At 41.8% G+C, this 14,607-nt stretch overlaps 1 protein-coding gene across 12 annotated transcripts in view; it reads right to left on the bottom strand.

Moving 5' to 3' along the window:
• Positions 1-955: 955 nt before the first annotated feature.
• The window catches only part of rasal2 (RAS protein activator like 2), a 413,768-nt gene continuing 400,116 nt past the window's right edge, over positions 956-14,607 (bottom strand). For 10 of the 12 annotated variants that reach the window (XM_072573467.1, XM_072573469.1, XM_072573463.1 and 7 more), the window contains 2 exons: positions 4,332-4,362; positions 956-2,417 (listed from right to left, as the gene is read on the bottom strand). In XM_072573467.1, the coding sequence (XP_072429568.1) occupies positions 2,212-2,417; positions 4,332-4,362 (237 nt within the window). In that variant the 3' untranslated portion in view covers positions 956-2,211. The remainder of the gene's footprint in view (positions 2,418-4,331; positions 4,363-14,607) is intronic. The other 2 variants (XM_072573465.1, XM_072573466.1) reach the window with 1 other exon arrangement.

Here is a 14,607-nt window from a genome sequence, read left to right as displayed (position 1 = left end):
TCTCAAATCCTGGTTGTTTTAATCTGAGCAAATCAAGAGATCTGTACTCAGTTGTTATCAAAATCCCCAAAGTTTGTGTTCTCTAGTTGCACTGTTCCATCCTGGTGATAACAATTTAGTGAATTGGTGCAGCAATCACTCAGTAGAGTCCAACTCTTAACAATGTTGTATTCTGTTGTGTTCTAACCCTTGAACTAAAATCCCATTTTTATTAACCTGCTAAATTATTTTATACTTAATTGACTAACTAAGATCCTAAGACCTGTTCTTCCACATTAGACAATTTCTCACTTCCGATCAACCCCTTTTAGGTGCTAACTTTATTCTCCTCAGTATTGAATTTAATGTCACAGTTTTTACTCACCTACTCAATATATCAATGTCCTTTTGCAGCTCTTTGCTCTGATCTATATTAACTGTGTCACAGAGTCTCATTACCAGCTTGGCTATAATGGCCCTCTATTCTGCAATCTAAGTCAGTACCATTCAAGAAAAACAGAGACCCCAATCCAGATCTGTCAGAGACACCATAAAATAGATCTGGTCTTGCAATCAGAGTAAGATACAGGCAAGGAGTTGAGAGCAAGATAAAATTTTAACAAAATGACCATGTCCTAGGATGTACGAAAAGATTCAAATCAAAGTCAATCCTGAAGGAATTCCCAGGGACTTCCAAAACTCTGTCAGAGAAGATGTAACATTCCAGCATTAACATTATGACAGAATGACTTCATCTAAGATTGACAAATTGGATTTCTAGAAACATTTCAGGGTGTACAGATGCTTGGCTGAAATGATATGGGGAACTAGTCAGTTAGATGCACAGTACAATCATTGGCCACGTAATCAGAAGAACAGAATTACATTTCTGATCACATTCAGTTTGCAGTGTTCAGATCCCCAAATTCACATGATAGAGACACAGATCATAAAGAAAAATAAACAAATCTTCAAGTATGTTTTAGCACAATATTTTATTTTCTTTGTTCTGTTCTAACAGTTCTCATTAAAAGTGAGTCAATGGTTTTGGATTAAATCCATCTTCAATCTTCACACCTTCAATAAACAAAAGCAACAGCAGCAACCGCTAGAAATCTGAATACAGTTGCAGGGAAGACAGGTGCACATTTCAGTTTTAACATTCCTACAAAGCAGCTCCAGGAGACATTCAAACTGGTTAGGCCGGTCAGAATTTGGCAATATGTTATTCTAATAAAGTTATAAGATGCTTTGAGTTAACACAGTTGAGATACATGCAAAAAATGAATAGGTTTATGAAAGAAAAGCGTGCTTGAAGTTCATACTCAGCATTACTACTGTTCCCTTTGTCTAGTATGGCAGCATCATCATTTCCCTACATTCAGTTGCTTTTTCCAGGAAACCACATTTTGTACAACCACAGAAATTAGCCATCTGTCTTGTCTCACTTACTCTGTCTGTCTGTCTCTCTCTCACACACACACACACACACACACACAACACACACACACAGAGTCACTCACGGCAGTTTCTTACTATGTATAGTAAGCTACAGTTCAGTAAAATAAAGTTTTTTAAGAGATTTCTTCAATGATCATATTGATGAATATTTTTCAACTTGATAAAAGTGTGAATTGAAAACAATTACTTCTAAGATGTTGTGATTTACCGTTTCCTTTTGTTCACGTCAAATTCCTCAGCCACATAAAACCATCTGTAAAATATCTTTGGCTGGGAACCCACTCAATACGAGATGTTTTATCTTGTAAGTAGCCAACCTGTAAGACCACAATCCAAATCCCAGTCTCTTTAGATACTCCTACTATTTATACAGACTACCTCCTTTCTGTGTGCTTCTCAGTTAAATATGTACACCCTCTAGTCAGAGAATTTAAGTTCTAAATTACACAACACGTGAAAATTCCACTTCTTGTAAAATAAATGTTCCATTTTCTACTCTTTCTTTTGCAACAATTTTCAAAGCAGGAATTCTAACAGATATAATTAAAAAAAAGTTACTTTAAATTCTACAAGTAATTATTTACCCCAATATAATCTTACAGCTCATTTCTGTACAGGTTTCCAACACTTCTCCACAGTGGAGTAAGACTTTTGCAGAGTGTACAATGATGATATTAGGCATTGTCCTGTGAATAATCTCTCATGATCTGAAGCATGAAAAAAGTCCTAGCAGCACCTGTAAACAACTCCTCAAGAGTGAATTCAGAAAATTCAGTCCATGTGCGTCTGGTCAGAAACATTCAGACTCCCACTCAACAGCTGCTGTTCTTGAACTCCCCGTTCTCCGTTATTGACAGTTTGGTGGGATTGGTGGGAGAGATCCCATTCCGAGTTTGCATGCTGTAACGTTCCTTGACCTGCGTTAGAGCATTCATCAGCCGAGAGTTGGCAGAGTCCAGGGAGGTGATTCGTTTCTCCTGAGAGAAAAGCAAAGCAAGTGGGATGCTGAGTGATAGGGTTGAATTCCTCATGACAATACTTTGCACAAATAGTTTTTAATAATATAAAAATGTAACAAATAGGTAAACCATTGTCTTAGATTATCAGCAGGGCAAGGACACAACACACTGAGAAAGGCGGGGGGAATGGGGAGGGGGGGTGGTGGGCAGGGGGAAGCGGCCAAGCTGGAGTCTAATAAAGGCCTTTGACGATCTCTGGCCCAACTCCATCCCAACTGTGCAACAGTTATTTTTGTAGTCAAGTTTCATTTGTACAAGCAGAAGCACAGCAGACCCCTGGAGAAACCCATGTATAAATCCAAGTCAAATAATCTGCCTTTAGAATATGCCTTGTTATTATAATCTTTGCAAAACTTCCAAAGATAGCAAATATAAAGAAAGATTTCTTATACTTGTGATTCATGTGGCTAAATTAACACTTTTATTTGCATATTGAGAGAAATTGGATTTGAGAAATAATGTTCGCAGGTTTACCAGCATATGACTGATATGGGGGGGTCAAGGCAAAAAGATGATGGCTATTTTAGAATAAAATAACGGGCAGTGAGAAGAATCAAACAATGACCAAAGCAGGTTCCCTTTCCTATAAGTGGAAAGGACCCCTCTATACATAATAAAATACTATTGGTTCAGAATTCCTTTACACAATGTGTTCAGCACTCTCTTATTAGATGAGAAAAGTTCAGCTGTTTTTGTCGAATCAGACATCACTACAGAGATATCATACAGATGAATTAGTTTGAAAAGGGCAGCTTTTAAAAAGCAATTCAGTTCCTGATTAAAATCTATTTGGCAGAAAATTAACTTTTAGTTTAACTTGAATTTTCTATATTCACCCCCATGGCATAGACAGAGTTGGCAAGTTATCTGACTGAAGAGAAATCACAATTAACTAAAACCAGTAGGTGACACTGAACAGTTATTAGGATCTGGAACTGTGTCTGATCTTACCATTCCAAACTCTAATTTCTGAGACGGAACTTGGTGCGCTTTTGCTGCAAACCCTGGCTGAAAACAGTTAACTTAATAAAAACTTGGGGATTGAACTCAGAGGTTTCAGTGACAAGTCTTTGCAAGAGTAATGGAATGTTTGAGTTATTATAGATTTTTGTAGTACTAATTTCATTCAGAGGAAATTAAACAAATTTGAAGCTCTGCTAAATCCAGATAGAGTTTAAATTTTTCCTATGAAATTAACGAGACTCCCTAATAGATACACTGAACAAATGCATAGCCCTGTTGGTCAGAATGGTCCTGCATTCAATGCTCTGTGGGCATATTATGTTTTCTCCCCCATAGTCACCGTTCCTCATTGCGAGTAAAAGGCACTACTACTTGAAAGTGCTTAATTACATGTCAGTCAGCTTGGCTATCATATTCTCCCAAAATTAAATTTGACGTTGCCCTCAATGAACTCCACAACGTGGCCATTAGTCACCCAGGTGGAGATGTTGCCAGCACCCAGGGAATGTCACTGCAAATTGAGCCACTGCTTTCTGAAGATAGACAGGGAAGTGGAAATAGACAGGAAAATTGACAAGAAAAGTTGTGCATTTTTTTTCAACTTTTGTGGGTTTAGCACAGCCCGAAAGATTTCAGTAATATCACTTTACACAGTGCAGCAATGCTTGGTGCTCATTTATCAACTAGCTATTATGCAGTGTTCTTATTTTGACACCTTGGTTTCAATGTTATGCTTATTTTTTAAAAAAGTGATGTTGATGTTTGCAGTGAGGGCAAACAAAAAAAAAATTACACATTCATAACGTGCAACAACAAGCCCGCACAATGCTAGCTGGAGACAGCAGGGAGGGACCAGGGGCTTTTCTCATCTCTATGAACTGCTTTGCTAGGAAACGGAATCTTACTTGCCTGTTGTGCTCATCCCATCCTCAAAATTGACCTGTAATCAATACAGTGAACATGTCACGGGCAATATTCGGCAACCTTGCTACTTTTTTGTAGAGACATGTTGCTTTTGTGACAAATACAAAATTAAGGGAATAAAACATATCTTAACATTATATTTCATTAGTGGCTACCAAAGAAATAGTAGCCAAAGGTAGTGCAATTATAGTTATCATACATTCCAAACTAGGATGGCTGTGGAAATATATACATGGTGCCTGTGTGACCCTTACTTCCAGTCATAGGGCCCAGGATTTAAATCTTTAGCTCACTTAAATAGCTATGCCAGTTCTACTCTGGATCACTGAGGGAAAGGAGGATTATTGGAGATGGGGAGAAAAAAAAAGATGAGAACAGGACAGGAAATAAATCAAAAATTAAATCAGAGGGAACAGGAAATGGGATAGGAACAAAATTATAGAGACGGAGATAGAGAGAGTAAAGAGAACAAGATAAATAATCCAGGAAAGTGTACACAAGATACCAAGATAATTTTATAAAGGACGATAAGGAAGCATCAGAAAGAAATAAGCTTGTAAGACCAATTATTCATAAATTGCTAATGACCAGCTGTGACAATGACTAAATATTTTTCTTCTCGTTCCCCATGTCTCATCACCATAGTTAGCTGTTGACGGCAATTTTGCATTTCCCTATCTATCTTTTAGGGAATCCCATTGTGGTTCAATCTTCTTGGGGTGGAGATTTTTGTTCTTATCACAACAATGAGGAACTAAGAGCATTCTTAAAAAGTTAACAGAGATAAATCAATTGGAAAATGAAGACCAAGTCTCTAGAAAACCAAAGATGAAAATGAACATAAAATATTAAAATAACACTGGATGGTCAATCAAGAGGTGAGGCATTTATAAAATGCAAAACTTAGTGACATAAAATAACAAAACTTTTTTTTTACATTTAAAATGAACTGAAATATGGAATCTAAAATGTGCACTAAGCCTGGACTAAAATCCTTTCCATAGACTACAACTGATTAACATTAATATTTAAGAGGGATTCATGAGCTGTACATTAGTTTACTTTCTTCCCTCATCTCCCTGAAGTGGATTAAAGCTCTGGAGAGTGTTTATTATGTACTCAGTACTGTTTCAATGTACAGCAGGAATAGACTGGGTGCAAAGTTAGTTGAGGGATTTGACACCAACTGCTGCAGGCTTTTACAGGAATGGAGAGAAATCTGAATTATTACCTAAATTAGACCGGACTGTTCTCACTTTCCAAGCATGGGATATATCAGTTGCACATCTGCGTGAAAAGCTGAATGGATCGTTTGGTCTTCTATTTCCGAAATGTTCAAATATATCCCTACAGTGTGGAAGCAGGCCATTCAGCCCATTGAATCCACACCTATCCTCCAAAGAGCACCCCACCCAGACTCAACTGCTACTCTATCCTTGTAACCCAGCATGTCCCATTGCTAATCCACCTAACCTACACATCCCTGGACATTATGCGCAATTTAGCATGGCCAATCCAACAAGCCTGCACATTTTTGAATGCTTAAGATGTTTTAATGTTCAAGATTTCCATGCAGTTTCCTTTTTAATGCAAGCATTTACTCTGATTTTGCAGTGATTTATTTAAAATTGTGGAGGTCCTTCCCCCACAATTCAATGCACGGTGTGGTTAAATTAAATGTTAAGATTTTAACAATGCATGTGTAACATGTCAATTTAATAAGCTAAGCCCACTGGAATTGTTCTATTACAATAAAATTGTGCTAGATGCAAATTATTTATTGCCCTTGGGTAAGTACTGGGAAGGGTTTTGGACTATCCACTTTGTTCCTGAGATAACTCCATGCCTCTCCTTGACAACTGTCGGAGTCCCAACCATCTCCTGTACAATCTTGGATGTCATTGTGATCCCAAATTGAGCTTTATGGGTCAGAGGAAGAGGGAAAGAACATTGATTTGAACAAGGTTAAATATCCAGCATTTTCCACTTGAGTGGAAAACAATATTTAAAAGCATACATGTGTCTTAAATCCAACAACAATGTGCATTTGTATTGCACCATTAACACTGTTAAACACCACAAGATTCTTCATATAAGTCTGGTCAAACACAACCTCGTGTCGAGCCACATAAGGAAATACTAGGATAGATGATAGGTTTAGGTTTTAAGGTACATCCTAAGGAAGAAAGCAAGGTAAAGTAGCAGAAAGGTTTGACAAGGAGTTCCAGATCTCAGGGTCACAGCAGTTGAAGGCACAGCTGCCAGTGATGAAGTAATTAAAACTGGAGATTTAAAAGAGACAGAATTGGAAGAGCACAGCAATCCCATAAAGGTAATAAAGGGCAAGGCCATGGAGGGAGTAGACAATAAAGGACCTGAGGTTCAAAATCAAGGCATGAACACAACTGACATCCACTGCACTGAAGTGACAGGTGATTTGAGACTTGGTTCAAGTTATGATAAGTTCATTCAAAACTATGCTGTGCAAATGTTATGAAGAGTGGAAGACTGCCTACTTCCACCTCCATAACAATGCCCAATCTGGGCTAAACTGCTGCGAAAACTGTCATCCATTCTGTAATTATCTCGAGACTTAAATATTCCAAAGCTCTCCAGGTTGGCCTCTCATCTTCCATGTTTTTAAACTTAAACTTGTCCAAAATTCTGTTGCCAGTATGCTAACATGCTCCAAGTCCTATACATGTATCATTCTATTGCCTGCTGACCATTGGTTCCTGGTTTGGCATCATCTTAGTTTTCAAATTCAAATCCTTATTTACAAATCCCCGAAAAAAGCCTCGTATCTCAAACTCTGGAATCACTGACAACCTGCTCAGATTTCTGGAATCCTCCAATTCTGACCTCTTACGCACACTCGATTTTACCCACTCTACATTGGCAGTTTTTTTTCCCCCCAGTCGGTACAGCCCTAGGTTCTGTAATTCCCTCCTAAACCTCCCTCTTCTTGAAACAGTCTTTAAAGATTTGCACGTACTCTCACATTTCCTTAAATGGTTTTGGCCATATTTTGTTTGATAACATTCCTGTGCCGTAGCTTGGGACATTTTAACACATTCAACTAACTATCTAAATGCAGTTTAGGTTTGGTTCATGATTATATGCTTCCTCTTTCATTCCTGCAAGAAATTGGGAGATAGTTACCCATCAAAATCAAATTCCCCTCTTCCTCAAAAGTATCTTCCCATAGTCGAATGGCTTACTGAAATGACCATTCTATTCAACAGACTATACGTTTTTGGCAAACATGATAACTAGGCAAGGCTGATTATGATATCTACTGATACGTGCTTAAAATTCTTTCATGAAGAGCCTCGACCTAAATATTATTCTAAGAAGATTATATGGCCCTGTATCAATACATCTTGAATCTTTAAACAAACAGCAATTTGTTGAGGAAAAGATACAGTGTACAACCACAACATATTGTACCTGCAAGAAGCACTTGAGCTCAATAGTTGTATAATCTGGAGAACTTTCAGAGAGTGGTCACATGGCTCAAAATTTGGTTAGCATAAGACTATGATATCTTTGAACTGAGTCAGATAGAGAACTTGAGACTTGCCCAAGAGGCAATGCTTCCTCTTTCTCGCTTTTCAAATCTTCTCAGAATTGTGTGCAATCTGAAACCAATCAAAAGCCACCTGTACCAACACGGGACAGTTCCCGGAGAGTATTTTCTTGAATCCACCCAATCATTTGAACCAGATTAAATTTAACCAACTACAACTGTTCCAGGAAGACACCCAGTGCCAGCAGCTTGAGTACAGAATAAGAAACTGTTTTGGACAATTTGACAAAATTTTATAATGAGTATTTTGAAGATAACAGCCATTATTTGGTCGAAGTACTTCAAAATTACTAGTGTAGATCTTTGTAATTTTCTTTGTTTTTCATCAAACCTGTATGCATTAGCATTTTAGATGAGTTTATATATACATATATATACATATATATACATATATTTGCGTGGTCCAACCTGTTGGCCAATAATATTTGGATTTTTGCACGTGTAGGTTTGTTTTGGTAATAAACAAATTATTTGTTGTTGACAAAAGAAACCTGTGTCACATGTTCTTTACAGTGAATCTAGTTAAACCGGAGATGTATATAATTGACCATATCACCAACCTGGTTAAATTAAATTTGTTGTGACCAATGGAGGAATGGCTAGAAAAGCAAATATTGCACGCTCCAACTTCAGTCATAATTGAATTCTTCGAGGAGGTGACCAAGCATGTGGATGAGGGTAGAGCAGTGGATGTAGTGTACATGGATTTTAGTAAGGCATTTGATAAGGTTCCCCATGGTAGGCTTATGCGGAAAGTCAGGAGGCATGGGATAGAGGGAAATTTGGCCAATTGGATAGAAAACTGGCTAACCGGTCGAAGTCAGAGAGTGGTGGTAGATGGTAAATATTCAGCATGGAGTCCAGTTACAAGTGGAGTTCCGCAGGGATCAGTTCTGGGCCCTCTGCTGTTTGTAATTTTTATTAATGACTTAGATGAGGGAGTCGAAGGGTGGGTCAGTAAATTTGCAGATGATACAAAGATAGGTGGAGTTGTGGACAGTGAGGAGGGCTGTTGTCGGCTGCAGAGGGACTTAGATATGATGCAGAGCTGGGCTGAGGAGTGGCAGATGGAGTTCAACCCTGCCAAGTGTGAAGTTGTCCATTTTGGAAGAACAAATAAGAATGCGGAATACAGGGTTAATGGTAGGGTTCTTGGTCAGGTGGAGGAACAGAGGGATCTTGGGGTCTATGTACATAGATCTTTGAAGGTTGCCACTCAGGTGGATAGAGTTTGTAAGAAGGCCTATGGAGTATTATCGTTCATTAGCAGAGGGATTGAATTCAAGAGTCGTGAGGTGATGTTGCAGCTGTACAGGACTTTGGTTAGGCCACATTTGGAGTACTGTGTGCAGTTCTGGTCGCCTCACTTTAGGAAAGATGTGGAAGCTTTGGAGAGGGTGCAGAGAAGATTTACCAGGATGTTGCCTGGAATGGAGAGTAGGTCATACGAGGATAGGTTGAGAGTTCTCGGCCTTTTCTCGTTGGAACGGCGAAGGATGAGGGGTGACTTGATAGAGGTTTATAAGATGATCAGAGGAATAGATAGAGTAGACAGTCAGAAACTTTTTCCCCGGGTACAACAGAGTGTTACAAGGGGACATAAATTTAAGGTGAAGGGTGGAAGGTATAGGGGAGATGTCAGGGGTGGGTTCTTCACCCAGAGAGTGGTGGGGGCATGGAATGCGCTGCCCGTGGGAGTGGTAGAGTCAGATTCATTGGCGACCTTTAAGCGGCATTTGGATAGGTACATGGATGGGTGCTTAATCTAGGATAGAAGTTTGGCACAACATCGTGGGCCGAAGGGCCTGTTCTGTGCTGTATTGTTCTATGTTCTATGTTCTATGTTCTATAATGCATAGCAACTGAGCATCGCTACCTAGGCCAGAATTTATTGTTCATCACTAATTGCCCTGGAGGAGGTGGTTGATGAGCTACCTTCTTGAACTGCTGCCATTCGATTGGGAGCAATCAGTTCTGTTGCCAAACTATTAATTCTCAGAAGGTAGCCTTTTTATTTATTAATCATTAGTTTTCAAAAGTAATTGTTTAAATGTGCAATAGTTTCTCTCTACTCTCAACAACTGCATAAAAAGAAGTTTGTTGAAAATCTTGCCCAGGCCACCTTTAAATCAATATTTATAAAAGCAATAAAGGGTGTTGAAATCTTCACAAACAAAACAGCAATCAAGAGTGTGGTGCTGGAAAAGCACAGCAGGTCAGGCAGCATCTGAGCAGCAGGAGAATCGACGTTTTGGGCATAAGACCTTGATCAGGAATGAGGCTTGTGGGCCAAAGGGGCTATGAGATTGGTGGTGGTGGTGGTGGGGGGGGGGGTGGGTGGTGGTGGCTGGGGGGCAAGGTAGCTGATAATACAATAGGTAGATTAAGATGGGGGGAGAGGGTGATAAGTTGGACAGGAGGATGGAGCAGATAGATGGGAAAGACGATGGACAGGTCAAAAAGGGCAGTGCTGAGTTGGAGGCTTGGGACTAGGATAAGGTAGGGGGAGGGGAAATGAGGAAACTGGTGAAATCTACATTAATCCTATGTGGTTGCAGGATTCCAAGGCGGAAGGTGAGGCGTTCTTCCTCCAGGCGTTGGGAGGTAAGAGTTTGGCGATAGAGGAGGCCCAGGACCTGCATGTCCTTGATGGGATAGGAGTTGAAGCGTTCAGCCACAGGGCAGTGGAGTCAGTTGAAACAATCCGCAAGTTGGCATCCTGTCTCCCTGATGTAGAGGAGACTATATCGAGTGCAATGGATACAATAGATGACATTTGTGGAGGTACATGTAAATTTCTGTCAGATGTGGAAGGATCCTTTGAGGCCTTGGATGGAGGTGAGGGGGGAGGTATGGATGCAGGTTTTGAACTTCCTGTGGTGGCAGGGGAAGGTGATGGGAGTGGGGCGAGGGCTGGTGGGGGGTGTGGATCTGGCAAGGGAGTCGCTGAGGGACAGGTATCTCCGAAACGCAGAAAAGGGGTGGGAAGGGATATATATCCCTCGTGGTGGGGTCTGTTTGTAGGTGGCAGAGGATGATGCGATGGATATCACCTCCGCAATTGCCGGAAAGATGGCCGCCTCTGCAGGATCCACCTCCGCCAGCACCAACACAATACCTACTCTGCATGTCACTTCCACCCCCAGAGACGTCATTCACCAGAACACGGATGACTCCATAGTCGAAGTCACATCCGCCACCAGTGATGCCACTTATCAGAACCCAGCTATTGAAGTCACTGATGTCACGCGTTACATCACGTCTGTCCCCCAACGGTACCACCGTAGGCCCCACTTCTGCCCCCATGGTGAGCGTCACTTCCGCCCCCATGGTGAGTGTCACTTCCAGATGTAGGTTTGCTTGCTGAGCTGGAAGATCCATGTTCAGACGTTTCGTCTCCACACTAGGTAACATCTTCAGTTAGCATTGGAGCGAAGCACTGCTGATGATTCCTGCTTTCTATTTATATGTTTGGGTTTCTTTGGGTTGGTGATGTCATTTCCTGTGGTGATGTCATTTCCTGTTCTGTTTCTCAGGGGGTGGTAAATCAGGTCCAAGTTAATGTGTTTGTTGATAGAGTTCCGGTTGGAATGCTATGTTTCTCGGAATTCTCGTGCATGTCTCTGTTTGGCTTGTCCTAGGATTGATGTATTGTCCAAGACAAAGTGGTGTCCTTCCTCATCTGTATGGAAGGATGCTAGTGAGAGAGGGTCATGTCGTTTTGTGGCAAGTTGATGTTCATGTATCCTGGTGGCTAGTTTTCTGCCTGTTTGTCCAATGTAGTGTTTGTTACAGTCCTTGCACGGTATTTTGTAAATGACATTAGTTTTGCTTGTTGTTTGTTTAAGGTCTTTCAAGTTCATTTACTGCTCTTTTACTGTCTTGGTGGGTTTGTGGGCTACCATGATGCCAAGGGGTCGGAGTCATCTCACAGTCATTTCCAAGATGTCTTTGACGTAGGGGAGAGTGGCTAGGGTTTCTGGACGTGTTTTGTCTGCTTGTTTGGGTTTGTTGCGGAGAAATCTGCAGACTGTGTTCACTGGTTTGAAGTTCCCCACTGGCTGTTCGCTCTACTGTGACATCTAGGAATGGCAGTTTGTTGTTGCTTTCCTCCTCTTCAGTTAATTTTATGCCAGTAAGGGTATGATTGATGGACTTGAAGGTTTCCTCTAATTTGTTTCGTTTTGTGATGACAAAGGTGTCACCCACATAGTGGACCCAAAGTTTGGGTTGGATGGTTGGCAGAGCTATTTGTTCAAGTCTCTGCATTACTGTCTCTGTTAAGAACCCTGAAATCGGACATTCCATGTGTGTTCCATAGGTTTTGTTGTTGAAGATGAAGGTGGAGTGGGCGGTAAGGCATAGGTCCACTAACTTGATGATACGGTCCTTGCTGATGAAGTTGGTGGTGTTTGGTGTATGTGTCAAACCAGTGGAACACCCATGGGATCTCCAATATCAGGTTCCTTAGCAGAGACTTGAACAAAACTAATGTCATTTACAAAATACCATACAAGGACTGTGACAAACACTTACATTGGACAAACAGGCAGAAACCTAGCCACCAGGATACATGAACATCAACTAGCCACAAAACGACATGACCCTCTCTCACTAATATCCTTACATACAGAGGAGGAAGGACACCACTTCGACTAGGATAACACATCCATCCTAGGACAAGCCAAACAGAGACACGCATGAGAATTCATAAAAGCATGGAATTCCATCTGGAACTCTATCAATAAACACATTGACTTGGACCCGATTTACCACCCCCTGAGGAACAGAACAGGAAATGACATCACCATAGAAAATGACATCACCAATCCAAAGAAACCCAAATGTATAAACAGCAAGTAGGAATCACCAGCAATACTTCATCTGGAGGCTCACTGAAGATTTACCTAGTATGATGACAAAACGTCTGAACACTAATCTACCAGCTCAGTGTGCAAACCTACATCCAGAACCTCAACCTGAGCTACAATTCTTCTCAAAACTTGGTGGTGTTACTCCATTGGTGACGTCACTCCAGACTCCGTAACCACATCCACTCAAGTGGCCGTCTCCACCCCTGCCATGTTTTTACTATTATCCCAGACCTCCCCCTCACTGAAGATGAACGTTCAGTCCTCAAAGGCTTCACCCTCGTCTCCCTATGCTCCCGGATTAATAAGATCGACACGTGTTGCAATAATGAACATTTCTTCTGCTGCCTCTGCCTCCGAGTGCACGTTTTCATTCAAGAGTCCCACCCACTCACCGAGGATCCCTCCTCTCACCTCCAACATACCCATCCACCCGGACATATTCCCGACCTATTACCGCCCTTGACCTCTTCATTTCTAACTGCTGCCGTGACACAGACTACCTCAACCTATTCAGCCCCCTCACCCACTCCAACCTCCCACCCTTGTAATACGCAGCCCTCCATTTCCTCCACTCCAATCCCAACATCACCATCAAATCAGCAGACAAGGGGGGCGCTATGGTAGTTTGACACACCGACCTCTACAATGCTGAAGCCAGGCACCACCTTACAGACACTTCCTCCTATTGCCCCCTCAACCACGACCTCACCTTCCATCACCAAGCCATCACCTCCTAGACCATCCACAATCTCATCACCACAGGGGGTCTCCCATTCACAGCCTCCAACCTCATCGTCCGCGAATCCCTCATTGCCCGAATCTACCTCTACCGAAGATTCACAAACCTGACTACCCTAGTCGACCCACTGTCTCAGCCTGCTCCTGTCCCACTGAACTCATCTCTTGACACTATCCTGCCCCCTTTAATCCAGGAACTCCACACCTACGTTCAGGACATCACCCACGCCCTTCACCTCCTCCAAGACTTTCATTTCCTCAGCCCCCTATACCTTATTTCCAGTCCCTGTACACATATATCCACCACAACAAAGGCCTCCAAGCCCTCCGTTTCTTCCTCTCATGCCATCCCAACCAGTACCCTTCCACGGACACCCTCATATGCCTGGCTGAACTGGTCCTTACTCTTAACAACTTCTCCTTCAATTCCTCCCACTTCCACCAAACCAAAGAGGTAGCCATAGGCAACCTGCACAGGTTGCAGCTATGACTGTGTCTTTGTTGGCTACATGGAACAGTCCATCTTCCGCAGTTACATCGGCACCATCCCCCACCTTTTCCTCTGCTACATCGATGACTGTATCAGTTCTACCTTGTGCTCCCATGAGGAGGTTGAACAGTTCACCAACTTCACTAACACCTTTCACCCTGACCTCAAATTCACCTGGACCATCTCGGACACCTCCCTCTCCTTCCTGGACCTCTCCATCAACCAACTAATCACGGACATCTACTACAAACCCACGGACTCATACAGCTATCTGGAGTACACTTTCTCTCACTCTACCTCCTGTAAAAATGCAATCCCTTATTCCCAATTCCTCCGCCTCTGCCGCATCTGTTCCCAGGATGACTAATTCCTCCATAGAAAATCCCAGATGGCCGCCTTCTTCAAAGACCACAATTTTCTCTCCCATGTGGTCAACGATGCCCTCCAGTGCATTTCCTCCACTTCCCACACCTCTGCCTTGAACCTCCACCCCTCCCAACTCAACAAAGACAGAAACCCACCTCAGTCCTCACCTTCTACCCCACCAACCTCCGGATACATCACACCATC

Source organism: Chiloscyllium punctatum, chromosome 7 (assembly GCF_047496795.1).
Source record: "Chiloscyllium punctatum isolate Juve2018m chromosome 7, sChiPun1.3, whole genome shotgun sequence".
Lineage (NCBI taxonomy): Eukaryota > Metazoa > Chordata > Chondrichthyes > Orectolobiformes > Hemiscylliidae > Chiloscyllium > Chiloscyllium punctatum.
This window is presented reverse-complemented; position numbering and strand designations above follow the sequence as displayed.